This window comes from Pan troglodytes, chromosome 13 (genome assembly GCF_028858775.2).
Source record: "Pan troglodytes isolate AG18354 chromosome 13, NHGRI_mPanTro3-v2.0_pri, whole genome shotgun sequence".
NCBI lineage: Eukaryota > Metazoa > Chordata > Mammalia > Primates > Hominidae > Pan > Pan troglodytes.
Window position 1 is genome coordinate 64085580 of NC_072411.2, and position 17689 is coordinate 64103268.

General features: G+C 38.7%; 1 protein-coding gene across 2 annotated transcripts in view; it reads right to left on the reverse strand.

Annotated features, from left to right (window-relative positions):
• Positions 1-17689, reverse strand: part of DPP4 (dipeptidyl peptidase 4) — an 82492-nt gene that overhangs the window by 45786 nt on the left and 19017 nt on the right. Inside the window, exons 3-8 of one of the 2 annotated variants that reach the window (XM_009443585.5) lie at positions 9343-9438; positions 8856-8947; positions 7473-7553; positions 1061-1113; positions 878-950; positions 231-351 (exon numbers count right to left, since the gene is read on the reverse strand). In XM_009443585.5, the coding sequence (XP_009441860.1) occupies positions 231-351; positions 878-950; positions 1061-1113; positions 7473-7553; positions 8856-8947; positions 9343-9438 (516 nt within the window). Of the gene's footprint in view, positions 1-230; positions 352-877; positions 951-1060; positions 1114-7472; positions 7554-8855; positions 8948-9342; positions 9442-17689 lie in introns of both variants that reach the window. The other variant, XM_515858.7, reaches the window with a different exon arrangement.

Here is a 17689-nt window from a genome sequence, read left to right on the forward strand (position 1 = left end):
CAGAGACAAGAGGAGTATTGTCAGGCAATGAGGACAGAGGAGTGCTAGGAATAGTTAAATTCTTGGTCAAGGAGACACCTGGTGCTGTGAGTTCTAAGAGAAATCTGATGACATTTTAAACAATGAAACTTTTTTTCAATCTCATTTAAATTTTCCCATTGCAAAAGAAACATTTAACTATTTTAAAAGCTTATAGATTTTCTGATTTGAAAAAGCTTTAAAGTTTCTACCTTCATAAACCCAGTCAGTTATTCCATTATATATTATATCTTCTTTCCCCGTCCATGTGATTCTGTAACTTGGTAAATTTGGTTCAATTTTAACATAAATGTCATTGTTCCAAACATATGCCTAGAAGGAAAAAAAAACAAGCATTGATATTTATAATACATGTCATATTTTTATCCCGGAATTGTAGAAACACTTATCTATTGCAAATGTAAGGATTACTATAGTCAAATATTCCATTCAAACAGGAAGAGTCATTTACTCCTTCCCCTCATTCTTAAATTACAAGTGTACAGCCTATAATCCCAAAATAATCCTAAAACCATTAATAATGTGTTAAAAATAAGAAGTACATAACTACCACTATTTGAATGCTAAAGTATATGAGAAGACCGAGAAGGCGGACCACTTCTACAGGATGATATATGCTTGCATATTTCTTTATTGGGAGAATGAGTAGAGAGAAGGCAGTTGCATTCTGGAAGAGAGAAGTTCAGCTGCAGACAAACATTAGATCCTGGGCAATAACACTATGTTCTATAGTGAAGTATTGAGTTCCTAAGATGTCTGCTTTGTATCAGGGTTAGTAACTTCTGCCTATGAAAAATTTGAGCCTATATTTTTCTGACAACTGGAGAGACTCACTAACCAATTTATGACCCACTGGTGACCATGTGACCCACTGTGTGTTGTTTGGAATCCTCTCTTCTGTAATCAGCTGCCTGGAAAAAAGATGAAAGGAAATATTATCAAAAAGAATAACTCACATTGGGGTTTCCTTAAAAATATGACAGTAGGAAAGCCTAATAGATTTTATTGGGAAGTCACTGACCTTTTATTTAAATCATAAATGTCATATGAAGCTGTGTAGGAATGCCTCCATTGCTATGAAAGAAAACAGACATTTCAGGCTTCTGTGATACTTGATAATTTGGCCACTCACTATAGGAGACCAAGATGATAGGTTTGGTAATATATGATTGTATAATTCTCACATGTTATCATATCTTATAATTTCCTCCGAGAATTTTGGGATTCAGAAGTATCCTAGAGATCATCTCATACAAACTCCTCTGGAGTTCATCTACAACCTAGCTCTGGCACCACCTCCTCCAAGACCACAGTGCACCAAAAATGTCATTTTGTACAAACATTATCCCTAGCACTCACCATAGTGTGCTAAGATTGCCTACTTAGAAAAATGTAAATTTTCACTTTTCACCTATTTTATTGGCAAAAGATTTAAAAGATATATGATGCTATTGCTGATGGTGATGTGAAGAAATGTTTAACTTCATACACTGATGATGAAAGGTAAAGTGTTATAAAGTTTTTGGAAGCCCCCTGGCAAGATATATTAAAATTAAAATACATATATCATCAATATTTTAACAACCATCTCAAAAAGCTAGAGATGAAAGTCAAATTTTCAGTGACTGCAGAAGCATAGGGAAATAAAATTTTTTTTAAAAAGGAAGTCAAACTAAATCCAAAGTAATTAGAAGAAATGAAATAATAAAGGTAAAAGCATTGATAAAGTAGAAAACACATAATAGAAAAAATCAACAAAGCCAAAACTCAAGTCATCGAAAAGACTAGTAAAATTGCAAACATAGTAAAACTTAGGGGTAAAACAGCACAAATGACTGGTATCAGAAAGGAAAAATGGGATATCACAACAGACTCCACAGATGTTAAAAGATCATAAGAGGCTATTATAAACATTTTTTTGCCAATACATTTTAAAAATTAGAGAAAAGCAAAAAATTTCTTGAAAAATAATTTCTTAAAAGTGAGAAAAATTCTGAATAGTCTTATATCTAATAAACAAATTGAATCCAGATATAAGAAACTTTACATAGAGAAAACTCCAAGGCAAAATAACTTTACCAGCAAACTTCTTGTTATTTATTCAAATGAGTTGAGAATTTATGCCCACACAAAAATCTACACACAAATGTTTATAGCAGCTTTATTCATAACTGCCAAAACTGGGAGGCAACTAAGATGTCATTCAACAGGTGAGTGGATAAACAAACTGTAGTAGAGATCCATACAATGGAATCTTATTTAATGATAAGAAGAATGAGCTATTAAGCCACAAAAAGACATGGAGGAATCTCAAACACATATTGCTAAGTGAAATAAGCCAATGTGGTAAGGTTACATATTGTATGATTCCAACAATATGAGTTTCTGGAAAAGGTAAAACTATGGAGAGAGTAAAGAGATTGGTGGTTGCTTGGAGACTGGGGGAAGGAAGGGATGAATAGGGGAAACACAGGGATTTTTAGCACAGTCAAAGTCATCTGTATAATACTATAATGGTGAAACATGCCATCATACTTTTGTCAAGAGCCATAGATTTGTCGGAATCCACCATAATGGTAGATACATGCCATATATTTGCCAAAACCCACAAAGAGTTAAGCCTAATGTAAACTATGGACTTAAATTAATAATGATATATTAATATTGGCTCATTTGTTATAACAAATGGACCACACTCATGCAAGACATTAATAATAGGGGAAAGTGGGGGAGGGAGGATAAGGGAGTATATGGGAACTCTCTGCTTATTTTCTATAAACCTAAAGCTGTTCTGAAAAATAAAGTGATATTAATTAAAAAAAAATGAATCAGAGCTAACCAGATGACTTGAAAGGAGTTTCACATGGTATCATTGAGTGAGAAATGCAATTTACAAAAAACTATAGGATTTTATTTTTATAGACCAAGCAATAACTAAAAACATCCCTATATATTTTCAGAGTTATATGAACAAGAAGAAAAATATAAAAATATGGAAAGATACATATTAGACTTTAGAGAGCCAAGTGAAGAAGGGAAAAAATAAGACTGAAGATAAAAATGTATATGATCACATATTTGCATTTATGAAATATTATGTCTGAATATAGATGCATATAAAAATTAAAGGTATTTTCAAATAAGTTACTTGTCTATACGTCTGCCTTCTTTACCATACTCCTAGAGGTAAGAAATTGTATCTTATTTATCTTTGGATGCCTGGAGTCTATTCTAGTGCAAGCCACATAGTGAGTGTTCAAGAAATACAACAAATTACAATAAAATTCAAATTGTATCAATGAGGATGAGACGGATGAAATAGGTATCCCAAGGACACCTAGCTATATAATAGCAGAGCTGAGATACAAAGTCAGAGTTCCTAACCTTAACTATTTATCACTTCTCTCCCTTCTATGCTCTCATGTCAACAAATATTTATTAAATTCTACTTTTCGGGAGTCATACATTCCTTTCTTGAATCCTGGATTATTTTGACACACCCCATGCTTGTTTCTGGGCAACCTCAAGCAAAATATTCACTAAAGCCAAAAGGTGTGGTACCAGCTAAAACTATTAAGATGGATTGAGATGACTGAGCATGACAAACCACCACGGGTTGTAAAAGAAAACCCATGATGTTTGGTATGTTCACTTCATCTTTTGAAACAGATTCATTATTCTATTTAGTTTATAAACACTGGCAGCTATCATCTATTAGACATTACTGGATAACACAGAGTCCCTCCCCTGGAGCAGCTTATAGTGGAATGGAGGATATGCAATAGTAAACGACGATAAAATAATCACAATAGGATGTGCCAAGAGATATAATGGAGGTGGGTGGGAGAGGCAGGAATCATAAATTAGGCCTTGGGGAGGCAGAGAGGATTATGGAAAAGATGATTCTTTGGCTGAGGTTAGTGACAGAGGGTGACTGGGAAAGAGTAAAAGAGCATTATAGCAAAGAGAAGCCGAATGCAAAGATAGGAAAGATCACATTTAAGAGCAAAGGCTTTGGAGTCTTCTAACCTGGATTCAGGCTTTCACTGTGTATCGTGAAGCAAGTTTCTTTCTAAGCTTCCATTTTCTTTTTAGACAAATGAGGATAATGCCGGCAACAATCTCAGATGCATGAGAATGCATGAGAAGCACTTAGCAGGGTTCTGGAACATTTTCAACATAGAATCGATGACACAACTATTATCTCTATTTCCAGAGCACTAGGCAATGAGCAGAGATGCTAGGAGAACATTCATACCAGACTGTGGGGGTACTTATCCACTCACTCACTCACTTGCTCATTTATTTATTTGTAGCCACAACTTGGAAGTGATAGCACTAACTCAGTCATGGAGAAGTCACGTAGTAGGATCTAAAAAACACTAAAAGGTAGACCTCCAAGGAAATGTAATCAAATTAGACTTTTCTTTTTTCTAGATACATTTCATAAGAGTCACTTAGTCAAAACGTATATGCTGTACAGAAAATTCTACTGGACTCTCTTGAAAGTAAAAAAAAAAAAAGAAAGAAAAATAGTAGAAGATATAGATCCTTACTTTCAATAGCTTTATAATTTAGCATTTTGCAATAAAACATGTATTCATTTAACAATGATGTTCCGCATCTGCTATGTGGCCCTGTCCTAGGCACAGAGGTGTGGCAGTGAATAAATCACAGGGAAACTGGCACCAAATAAGGCAGGCAAAAAATAAGCAAAGAAATCAATGACAAAATATCACAAAATGTTGTGATGAAACTAAAATGGGTTAACGTGACAGAGACTGATTTGTGGGGTGTGGGTGGAAGAGCATGGCAGGGGGCAATGTTTGACAAAGTGACCCAAGAAATCTGGACCTGAGTTAATAGAGAGAAGCATATGATGATGGAGAAGCTTCCATGAGGAAGCAATAGCAAGTGATTTTGCCTTTAGATGGGAATGAGGGTGATGCTTGAGAAAAAGAAAGAGCTGTGCACTTAAAGGTTCTCAACTCAGCATCATGGAATCTCCGGGAGGCCCACAGCTATGCTGAGTTAGTTGCTTTAGGGTAGGCCACAGATATCCGTGTTTTTTCAAAAGCTCCTCAAGTGATCCTCAGGTGCAGATGAGATGAGAAGCTCTGGCCAAGCATGCCGAGTGCAGGAGAAGCGGGTAGGAGATGTGTTCAGCCGGGCAGACTGTGTTCAATCACACAGGCCTCAGGATGCCAGGGTTAGAGCTGGTGTTTTATTTTGAGTGTGATGGGAAGCCACTGTAGGTGGCATAGGTGTGGCATAAACTAATTTAGAATTTAAAAGTAGTACTTTCGATACTGTCTGAAGCATAGATGGCAGGGGGAAGGGGACAGAGTGAAAAAAGCAAAAGCAGTTAAATACACGGGTAAACTCCAGTGACACAACAAATACAAATCTCCAACCGTGGCTGGCCAACTAAGGGCCACCAGGGGAATACACGCATTCGTGCACATCAAATGGCTTTTGTTGAACCTGGCTATATAGTAAGGTGAGCTGGTATTACCTTTCTGTTTCTACCTTACCTTCATATGTTAGTCTTTAACATGGACAACTGTTATTCAGGGGTTCTCAGCCCTGGTTGCCATTACAATCACCTATGACAGTTTAAAATATACTGAGGCTCATCAGGCACAGTGGCTCATGCCTGTAATCCTAGCACTTGGGGAAACTGAGGTGGGAGAATCGTTTGAGGACAGGAGTTTGAGACCAGCCTGGGGAACACAGTGAGACCCTATTTCTATGAAAAAATGGAAAATTAGCAGGGCATGGTGGTGCACACCTGTAGTCTCAGCTACTCAGGAGGCTGAGGTAGGAGGATTAGTCAAGCCCAAAATGTTGAGGCTGCAGTGAGCCATGATCATACCACTGCACTCTAGCCTGGGTGACAGAATGAGACCTTGTCTCAAAAAAAGAAAAAAAGATACTGATTCTGGCTTTACCCCAGAAACTTCTGTTTACTGATCTGGGGATTGAACCTGGACATTTGGAAGTTTTAAAAGTTTCTCAAGTAAATTAAGTGAATGTATTCTATAGATAGAAATAAGAAGCACTTAATTAAACAAACAATAATCCATTAATTGGCAACAGATGTGTCAAAGTTGGTACAAGATTCCGATTCACTTACAGTTAAGTTTAACAGAACATAGAGTCTTCATGTCCAGGAGAGTGAGCCCAGCCCAGCAAATCCAGGGTAAATATTACGATTAACAGTCACCATCCTGAGATGGTAAATGCAGCAGGGAATGGTTTGCTTGGCCTGAGTACAGCAGTGTTGGTGTGTGAGTGTTGGTGTGTGAGTGTTGGTGGGTGAGTGTTGGTGTATGAGCGTTGGTGTGTGAGCGTTGGTGTGTGAGCGTTGGTGTGTGAGTGTTGGTGTATGAGTGTTGGTGTGTGAGTGTTGGTGTGTCCTCAATATTATTTATCCTAGAAAAGGAAGATCAGGGGTGGGAATCCCCAGCTTTGTATTTTGCTTGCAATACAGGGTATCTTTACAAATTTGTAATCTTCACTACATGTCTCAAAACTTCCTATACTTGAACAACTTGTCAAATCCATGAGTAACCAAAAAGCTGTAGTTAAAGTTATGGCCACCCATATCCATCCTAAACATGAAGAGGATGTATGATTAAGCTGTAACCTTTCCTGAATGTGTGAGGATGTGGAGTTGGGCTGGGTAACTGGGGGAAGCTGAGTGCTCTTGATGGAATCTTTACGATCTGTGGTGAGGCTCTCCTCCTTAGAATAGTTTGTATATGGTAGGGCCCGAAGGTTGGGAGATGGTCTGGGCCATCTTGCGGAATCTTTTCTGGAGGATGGAAAGTTTAACTCTTTCTTTTCTTTTTCTTTCTTTCTTTTTTTTTTTTTTTTTGACGGGGTCTCACTCTGTCCTCTAGACTATAATGCAGTGGCACAGTATAGGTAACTGTAGCTTCCAACTCCTGGGCTCAAGTGATCCTCCTGCTTCAGCCTTCCCTCCTAAGTAGCTGGGACTATAGGTGCATGCCACCATGCCCGACTTTAACTCTTTTAAAAACACATATCTATGGAGGCTCTTACTATACATAAAGCTGTGACAAAGGAAATAAAGGGTTCTGTCATTAGGTGTACAAATCAGACATGTAAACTTACTTTTAAATATGTGTGTAAGTACAAATTTTTATTGACTTATGTTATTAGTACATATTAGAACAATATAATATTAACTGTGCTTTCTAGTATTTGAAAGCACTAAAAATGAATTTCTTTTAAAACACTGAACTTGTCTTTAAGAATGAGAATGACTCTGATTCTGAATTAATGAGTTTTAGTGCCTATTACATTACTTAGATGTTAATCTTAAGTATCCATACACTTGAAATCGGTTATAACATAGCATACTCTTGGATTATTTAAATGTTACAGTAAGAAAGCATTTATTTTACCTTCACGTAGTTGTATTCTAAGAGAATAAATTGCCCATCAGGAGATATTGAATAATCATTGATAGAATGTCCAAACTCATCCTGTCAAACAAGAAGAACAAAGAAGAATTGAACAATTCCATTTCATTGCCATCACTGTGCACTTACTTCATAGGGGGTACTGTTCTAGACATGTGGCTTGTGCTTTGGGAAGTCCTAATCTAGCAGAGGTGGCATATTCACCCACACAAATGACCGTGATGCAAGGTTGGTGGTGATCAATGTTAGAAAGCCAGAAAGGGAAGGATTAATCCTAAGAGGAAAGATGCCTGCGAGAGTGAGGATGAGGAAAAGAAAACTTTCTCAACAGCGGGAATAGCGTAAGCAAAATGCCAGGCATGGGAAAGGACGTGGATGTTTAGAGACTCTTTAAGGGTCATGTGTAACCTGAATATAGTTTGTGGGGGGCGCTGGTGTCAGACAGAGTGGAAGGTGAGAGGACAACAAATTAGAAAAATAGCTGGGACCTAAATATAAGATGTGGAACTAGATCTATTTTTTTGCATGTGGAAGTGATAGAATCATATCTATCTTTTACAAAGATACTCTGGTGACACAGTGGCTGAAATGAGAGGGAAGAGCGGAGGGCTGATATCAGCCTAGATATGGGGAGTGCAGTGGTCTGGTGTACAGAATGCAGATAGGGACACAAGTTAGAGCACTCATTACCACAAGATTAAATGAGGGTTTAAGCGAGGACTGTCCAGTGGAAATGGAAACTGAGAGATACCTGACATGCAGAGGGAGAATTGTCGCCAACTATGGGGGATGACAGGAGTCAATGATGATTCTGAAGTTTCTAGCTTAAGTGACTTGGAGGAGAATTAAGTAACTTTTACCAATACTGGGAACTCACAAAAAAGAATAAGATGCTTTCAGTGTGCTAGAACAGTGGGGGAAAGATAACCAGTTTAGCTTGGGATTTTGAGTTTGAAATCCACATGTAGGAACCAGCAGGCTACTAGAAATTAAAGTTTAAATCTGGGAGAAGGTTAGCGTTAAGTGTGTGTATACGAGAGTCAAGCCAGAGAGGAGGGCAGTAATGCTGTGGGGTTGCATGAAATTCACCAAAGGAGAGCATGCAAAGTGAAGAGGGAGGCAAATGAAGATGCAGCCCCAAGGAGCACTTACATTTAAAAATATGGGCAGAGGAAGAGGAATCGTCAAAGGAGACTAAAAAGTAGCCAAGGCAGGGAGCATTTCAAGAAGGAGAGAAAGATCCACTTTGCCATATGCTGCAGAAAGAGTCCAACAGGTTGAGAAATGACAGTACTCGTGATTCCAAAGGTAATGAAAAAAATCCCCAGAATTCTATGCATGAATTAATTACGTGATTAAACATACAAATGTACTGTTCTCCAAGAAAACTGAGCTGTTTCCATATTCAGCATTGAATACCAAGATATTATTTTCTTGTTTGTAGAGATATTCATGATCTAAAGAGAGAAAACAACCAGATCAAAATTTCAAGTTGTTATTAAACATCTTCATAAGCTGAAAATTACAGAATACAATTTAAGTTCACAAATACCAAATAGGCATTTCTAAGTTGAGAAAACATGAATGATATTATACTAACATTCATTCATTTTTTCATCATTATTGTCAAGGTTTCAATTCACATTTAATTTTTTATTATACATGTCAAAGAAATACTTGGGTTCCTTTCAGTCTTTCTCCCTTTGCACTTCAAGTAGAAAAAGAAAAAAAAACTCTCTATAGAGTTTTTAAAAACAAGGATTACCTCTTCTCAGTGCCATAAAAGCCCACATCTCGACTTAACTAGAATGAATGTAAGCATAAAATCTGCCCTACCCCAAAAAATTCTTACCTGAAATCCATCTTAAGGAGTATAACTTCAGTCTATAAGTATTTTTTAAGTAATCAGTTAGAGTGTAAGTTTTGCGACTGTCAGCTGTAGCATCATCTGCTGGTTGAAAGAAAGAGCCAAATGTTCATTTCAGTAAGATGGAATAACCTAAGTTTTGGATAAAATAAACAAATGGATCTCTACAATATACCCTGCTCAAAAAATTCAGAAATATACTCACAAAATGCAAGACACATTTTAAAAGACTTCAGACTGAATGGATGGAGTAAACATGCATTTAACTATGAAGTGTGTGAGAGTGTGTGTGTTTCACTCTGCTGTATTATGCTATATTAGTGGGCTTTACTTTGAAGGTCTAGATCAGCTATGTCCTATAGAAATAGAATGTGAGTATATTTTCTAGTAGCTATATAAGAAACAAAATTTTAAGGTAAAAATAATTTTAGTAGCACATTTTATTTAGCCCAATACATCCAAAATATCATTTTGCCATGTAACCAATATTTAAACATTATGAGAACTTTCATGTTCTTTTTTTCATTCTAACTCTCAAATCTGATATGTAGTTTATACTTACAGCATATCTCAATTTGACTAGGTACATTTTAAGTCAATAGTTACATGTGGCCAGGTGTTCAACGACTACTGTAGTGGATGGCCTGGAGCTAGATCATCCTTTTCAGAGGCTTTGGGGCCCAGTTTCAGGCCCTCCTGCTTCTCAGAGACCCTTAAGACATGCTGATCACCCAATTCAGGGAGCTTCATTAATATCACCACTTTTCTTTGAAATTAACAGAATTTGTGTGTTTCTATATTCTACCACTGGTGACCCAAATTCAAAGTCTGAAAATCATTTTTGATACTTCTGTCTGTTTTTCCACCATGCCCATCTAATTGACCCTCTTGATTATTCCTGGAAATTTTTTTTCTGGGTATCCCTGACATTAGATTCTCCCAATTCTCTCCCTCCTCTGCACCACCACTAGAATAATTTTTCTAAACCACTACTTTCATTCTGGTGATCCCTTCGCCAAAAGTTTTCAATATTTCCCCATTGCCTACAGGAACAAGATTAACACTCCTTAGCCTGAAACTCACAGCCCTCCACGACCGACACAAGACTGTCTTATGTCACTCTCTCCTTGCAGGGACCTTCTCATTCACTCTTATGACCAGCCCACTGAACCCAGAAGATCTTGGGCTTTTCCACCTCTGCTCCTTTTTCTAAACCACTTCTCTGCAGTGTCTTCCCTGCTTTCCTGGTTGTCATAATCACTACCCTCAAATTCCCATCTCTTTCATGAAGACTAGTTCTGCCCCCTCTGACTTTTGCCCCAACACTACTCATTTCGCTCTTGTCATTTAATGACAAAATAGTTGACAACTCTTTTGCTCTGCCTACCCATGTGGTGTCCTCAGTTAGGCCATGTAGTCTTTGAAGACAAGGCTTTGCTGTTTGTTCGTTTTAATTTTTACATCAACCTTTAGCACCTAATACAGTTCAATTCCACAGTAGGCACACACTCAAAAGAGTTTTTATTGGTTAATGTAGGATATCATCCTAGAAGCATAATCAAGCCAACGTGATTCCTCTTCTCCAATCCCAGAGTCTGTCCACTGATAAAAGAGCTTAAAGTATTTTTTCTCAAATCCTCTACTTTTTCCACATACACACAAACATACACTCACAAAATCAGCCACCATTATAAAATTCCTATAACTGCAGTTCTTACAATTTGGGGGACTGGGAAGCCAGCAACCCTGTCCCTTGTTAATTTTCTTGCAGGAAATGCCTTCCTTGTAATTTTCTTACAGAAAATGCTCTTTCAAACAATGTTCTTAAGATTTTATTTCTTCAAATGTGGTACACATACACCACGGAATACTATGCAGCCATGAAAAGGAACAAGATCATGTCCTTTGCAGGGACATGAATGAAGCTGGAAGCCATTATCCTCAGCAAAGTAATGCAGGAACAGAAAACCAAATGCCACATATTCTCACTTATAAGTAGGAGGTGAACAATGAGAACACACGGACACATGGCGAGGAACAACCAACACTGAGGCCTGTTGGGGGTGGGGTTGGGGGTGGGCAGAGAGAGAGCATCAGGAAGAATAGCTAACAGACTCTGGGCTTAATACCAAGGCGATGGGTTGATCTGTGTTGCAAACCACCATGGCACATGTTTACCTATATAACAAACCTGTACATCCTGCACATGTACCCTGGAACTTAAAATAAAAGTTGAAAGAAAAAAAACAGATAAGAAGACTTCTGAGGTGGGCCATTCCCTCAGTTAAAAATGATAAAGCTTTCTGCTTTCATCATTATAAGTAAAGATAATAAAGAAAATACAGGTTCAAGTTGTAGGTTAATAAAAGATTTTATTTCTTCAGATCTTATCTGATAATAGCCTTGTACCTGCCTAAAACAACTTTGTTTCAAGAAATAAAAATGCCACATTTCACTTTATTACTTTATTGATTTTATTTAAACCTTGTTCATTTAATAAGTTAAAGAGAGCTTTAAAAAAACTAAACTATTTTTTTTGGTCAATTTAGTCCTGCATTTCATCCCTAAAAGTTAGTAGGAGATTTGTGTTTGCTAGTAGAAATATAGCAAGCGGGTAAAATCAGTCCTTGAATTTGCCAACCTTCAAACAAGGAGTAAAGCTTTATGCTACAGAAAATATTTGAAACTCATATTGAGAATAGTAACTGGATTTGTTCACAAAGTGCTCTCAATTGCTTGTATTCATCCAACCACTCTTTCATGCATCAAATAGTTAAAAAGTGAGTACTATTTGAAAAATACTATTAAGGAGTTATACTCTGTTATCAAGAGGTATTAGTTTAAAATGTACTTAAAACACACCCTAAATTAGTGTAATTTGAAATATAGATGGTTATTTGAAATAGATGTAATTTGAAATATAGATGGTTATTGACATCCACAATCCTCACATCCACAATCCTCACATCCGTGAGCCGCTGCACCAGGCCTAGTCCACAGTTTTTGAAAACCCATCATCTCTACCACATTCAGGCTCCCTTCTGCTCATGATGGCTCCCTGTGAATTGGATCCGTAAGCTCATTTCCCAGATATCAACTCTGATGCCACACTTGCTAGAGCCCAGGACATCCCTGCAAGGCCCAGGCTTACCCTGGTCTGTGTGAGGCTCACTCGGCTGCGTTAGAATAACCCTGCAACCCAGTTTCCACATATTAGCTGCCAGTCCAAGAGAAGGGCGGCTAAATTGGAGCAAGCAGAGCAACACAAATGTTCCTTGTTTTTAGCCTTGCCATTTGATAAGCAGGGCACATTGGAAGACGGTTTTGAAACATCTAGATAAGCGAGTTCTGTGAGACAAGAGTGCCAACTCCAGGTTTTGACCTTTAGCAAGTTCATAGTTTGCTGCCAAGTTACAACCTATTTTGTCAAACTCTTATGAGACATGCTCATGATTCGTCTTCCTTGTCTACTTGCTCACTGACAGGGCACTGCTGCGGCAGCAGATGAAGATCTTTGGCTGCTTGCATGGTTTTCTTAGTTCGGCCTGGGACATGTTCATTTGACTTATCAGTTCAAAGCATTGTGCAGCCAAGTAAAGCACTTAATCATATGTTACCCATCAGCTTATACAGAAACTCGAGTTTCAAATCTTTAATTTAAAAATAAAAATATAGATTTATAATTTTATACTTTTCTTCATTAGCTAAAGCAACTATTAGCTTGAACCACATGAAAATACCATTTTTATTAGTTAAAAAAGGTAGAATAGTGGCATTTAAAATGGCTCAATCTAATAATAAATTCTTATCGAAGTGTTAAGGTATCTTAATGAATCCTTGCTGTAGTGTCAAAATCATTTCTGAAAAACAATAATTCCAGAATGATAAAATCCAAATAAGAGAGTAGTATAGTTCCACGGGATATCCTTGCTTTGATCAATTGCTTCTGTATGATTACAAGATATTTTGAATATTGTCATTCATTCATACTAAACTTTTTTGTCTGTACTAAATTGACATATAATGTTTCCACTCCACAAAAATAAACTGTTTTGGTAAATAAATGGCTAATGAAATACATCTCAAAAGAAATGTGCTCGTTATGGCACATAACTGTGGAAAGTTGTTAAAAACAGGCAAAAGAGTTATCTGGTTATAAAGTTCCTGTGTTCCATATGGTAATCAGCTAACATTCCATATTGATGCTTGTATCTATGATGGGTATAAAGAAATAAAACGAGTGTTACTCCAAAATTTGCTTTAGCAAATTAACAGCCCTGACACAGGGGTGGTGGAGGAAAAATCAAGGAGGTAAAAGAAGAAACTGACTGAATGTCCCTTCATCCTGTGGCTATATTCTCCAGCAGCACATGCAGGCTGCCACCCATCTCCATAGATTCAACAAACACCACCCAAGGGATTGAGCAGCTGGTTGCTTTGAATCAGAGAGCCTGGATTTGAAACCAGGTCCATTTCTTGCCTTGGGGCCTTGGGAAAATTACTGAATCTTTGCTGTGATTTGAAAGATGGTGTCCCGTCCAAAACTCATGTTGAACCTTAATATCCATTGTGGTAGTGTTAAGAGGTGGGGCCTTTTTGGGAAGTGATTAGTGCTTCATAAAAGGGCTGGAGGGAGGCCAGGTGCAGCAGCTCACACCCGTAATCCTAGCACTTGGGAGGTCGAAGTGGGCAGATAACCTGAGGTTGGGAGTTTGAGACCAGACTGACCAACATAGAGAAACCCTGTCTCTACTAACAATACAAAATTAGCCGGGCATGGTGGCACATGTCTGTAATCCCAGCTACTCAGGAGGCTGAGGCAGGAAAATTGCTTGAACCCAGGAGGCAGAGGTTTTGGTGAGCTGCGATCACACCATTGCACTCCAGCCTGGGCAACAAGAGCGAAACTCCATCTCAAAAAAAAAAAAAAAAAAAAAAAGTGGAGGACGGGGGCACTGGAGGGAACTCGCTGCTGCCTTTGTGACCCTCTACCTTTCACCATGTGGGGATGCTGCCTGGAGAGACAATGCCATCGATGGGGTGGGGCCTCACCAGACACTGACCTGCCTGCATTTTAATCTGGCACTTCTCAGCCTCCAGAACTGTGAGAAATACATTTCTGTTCTTTAAAGGTTACCCATTCTTAGGTATTTTGTTATAACAAGACAAATGGACCTAGACAGAAATTGGTACCAGAGAAATGGAGTGTTGCTGTTACAGATACCTAAAAATGTGGAAGTGGCTTGGAACTGGGTAATGGGTGATGCTGGAATAGTTTTGAAGTGCAGGCTAGAAAAAGCCTAGATTACATCCACAGAGTGTTAAACACAATTCTGGCGAGGGCTCAGAAGAAGAAGAGAGCTGTGGATAGAACCTCGGTCTTCTCAGAAATTATCTAAGTGATTGTGATCAGAATGCTGGTAGAAATATGGCAGTAAAGGACCCTTTTGATGAGATCTCAGATAGAAATAAAGATCTCATTGGAACTAGAGAAATGGCCATTCATACCAGAAAGTGGCACTCGGCTGAATTGTGTCTGTGCCCTTCTGGAAGGCAGAATTAGAGGATAAACAAGGATATCCGGCAGAAGAAAAAAATGTATTCAGGTTGCTGAATGGTTTCTCCTGACATCCTATAGGAAAATGTGAGAAGAGAAAAACAAATTATAGACAGAGTTCATAATCATAAGGGAAGATTTGGAAAAGTCTCAGCCTGGCCTGATCCTCCCCAGGTTGTAAAGACTAAAAGGCAAGTTCAGAGAGAAAACCCAGGGTGTGGCCAAGCAATGTTTAAGTTTAATAAGGAGATTAGTATGGAGAATAGGAAGCCAGATGCTATTCATCAAGACAATGGAACAACGACCCTGAAGGCATTTTGGAGATTATTGCTGCTGTCCCTCCCATCACAGGCCCAGAGTGCCACGGCCTAGGCCAGGGGTGTCCAATGTTTTGGTTTCCCTGGGCCACATGAGAAGAAGAATTGTCTTGGGCCACACGTAAAATACACCAATGATAGCTGAATCACTTTAAAAAAAAACAAAAATAACTCATAATGTTTTAAGAAAGTTTACAAATTTGTGTTGGGCTGCATTCAAAGCCGTCCAGCCACATGCCGTCCGTAGGCCACAGGTTGGACAAGCTTGGCCTAGGGGAAAGGACTATGTCAAAAAAGGAGCCTTGGGCACCCATGGGACCTCATCATTGACTCCCCTGCACCTCCTTGTCTCTGCTGTCAGCATTCTGGTGCAGCACTCTTCAGCTGCCACATATATGACTCAAGCAGGCTCAGCTGCTACTCTAGCATGTATAAGCTATAAACCTTGGCAGCACCCATGTGGTGCTAATTCTGCAGAAGCATAGAGTGCACAAGCATGGGGACATGGCTACCTCCACCTAGATTTCAAAAGATTCCTCAGAAAGGCTAGCGGCCCATGCAGAGAACTGCCACAGAAGCTACTGCAGAGTCCCAGCTAGGGCAATGCTTAATGGAGCTCCTGGGCAAGGCTACCCTTGAGGCCCCACAACTGTAGAGTCACCAGCATGCAATGTCAGCCGGGAGAGTCACAAGCACAAGACTTCAACCCATGAGAGCTGCACCATGGGCCGTGCCCAGCAAAGCCTTATTGGGGGGGTGGGGGTGGTCCTCTGAGGCCTTGGAAACCCAACCCCCACCCTAGCATGTCTGAAACATGGGACATGGAGTCAAAGATTATTTTTAAACCTCAAGATGTAATGTTGTTTACCCTGTTGGGCTTTTGATTTATTTGGCACTTATTAACCGTTTCTTGCTATTTCTCCCATTTGGAATGGAAATATCTATGCTAGGCCTACCCCACCATTGTATTTTGGAAGCACACAACTTATTTGATTTCACAGAGTCACAGCTGGAGAGCAATTTGCCTCAGGGTGAAACTTACCTTGGGTTTCACCTAATTTAGGTAAAAACTAATTTAGATGAGACTCTGGCCTCTAGCCTTCTGAGTTGATGCTAGAAAAAGTTCAGATTTGGGAGGCTATTAGGATGGAATGAATGCATTTTGCATACAAAAAGCACATGAAGTTTGGGATTCAAGGGTGAATGCTATGGTCTGAGTGTCCCCCAAAATTCATTTCTTGAAACTAAATCTTTGTTGTGATATTAAGAGGTGTGACCATTTGAAGTGATTAAGTCATGAGGGCTCCCCACTCATGAATGGTTAGGTGCCTTATAAAAGGGCTGGAGGGAACTAGTCTAAGCCTTTTTGTCTTTCTACTCTTCTGCCATGTGAGAATGCAGCAAGAAGGCCCTCACCAGACCCTAAATGCCAATGCCTTGATATTAAACCTCCCATCTCCAGAATTGTGAGAAAATAAGTTTCTGTTGCTTATAAATTACCTAGTCTGTGGTATTTTGTTACAGCAGCACGAACTAAGACACCTTTTAAAGTTTCATTTTAAAAATCTGTAACATGAGACTAATAGCCCATGGGGATTTTCAATGATTAAACAAGATAATGTATGTCATATGCTTAGCTCAGGACTTAGAACTTAAGAAGCACCTGTAGATATGTTACACTACACATTATTGTTTTGTTCCAAGCATATTTTAGGCAACCAGAATACAAAAAAGAGTATAAAAGAGTCTTTCCTCTGAAGCACCTAACAGTGAGATTAAGAATTTAACTGCAATAAAATAACAGCCAGTTAAGTTTCACTATGTTCATAATGAAAAATGATCCTAATAAAAAAGCATGAAACAATTACATTGAGAAAAATATTTAGGATAAGTGCAATCTAATCATTTCCTAAGTGCCAGTGAATATCACTTTCTCCCTTCTATTAATACATGCCTAACACCATCCATAGCCTCCATATTGGAAGTCAGCAGTTTTCAGTATGAAGGGAAAATATTGGACTTAATGGAATTAGAGAATGTCTGAAGACTGATGTTTCTCTGATTACTATACATAAGGGACATTAGCATATAATCACAATAGCAGATTTACCTTGTCAACAATAGAACACTGTGGTACAGCTGGGTGCAGTGACTCATGCCTGTAATCCTAGCACTTTGGGAGGCCGAGATGGGTGGATTGCTTGAGCTCAGGAGTTCGAGACCAGCCTGGGCAACATGGTGAAACCCCATCTCTACTAAAATACAAAAAAAAGTCATCCTGGCATGGTGTACCTGTAAACCCAGCTACGCAGGAAGCTGAGTCATGAGAGGTTGCAGTGAGCCGAGACTGTGCCACTGCACTCCAGCCTGGGCAACAAAGTGAAACTCTGTCTCAAAAAAAAAAAAAGAACACTGTGGTACATCCAGGGGCATATGATAAATGCATTGCCATCTAGCT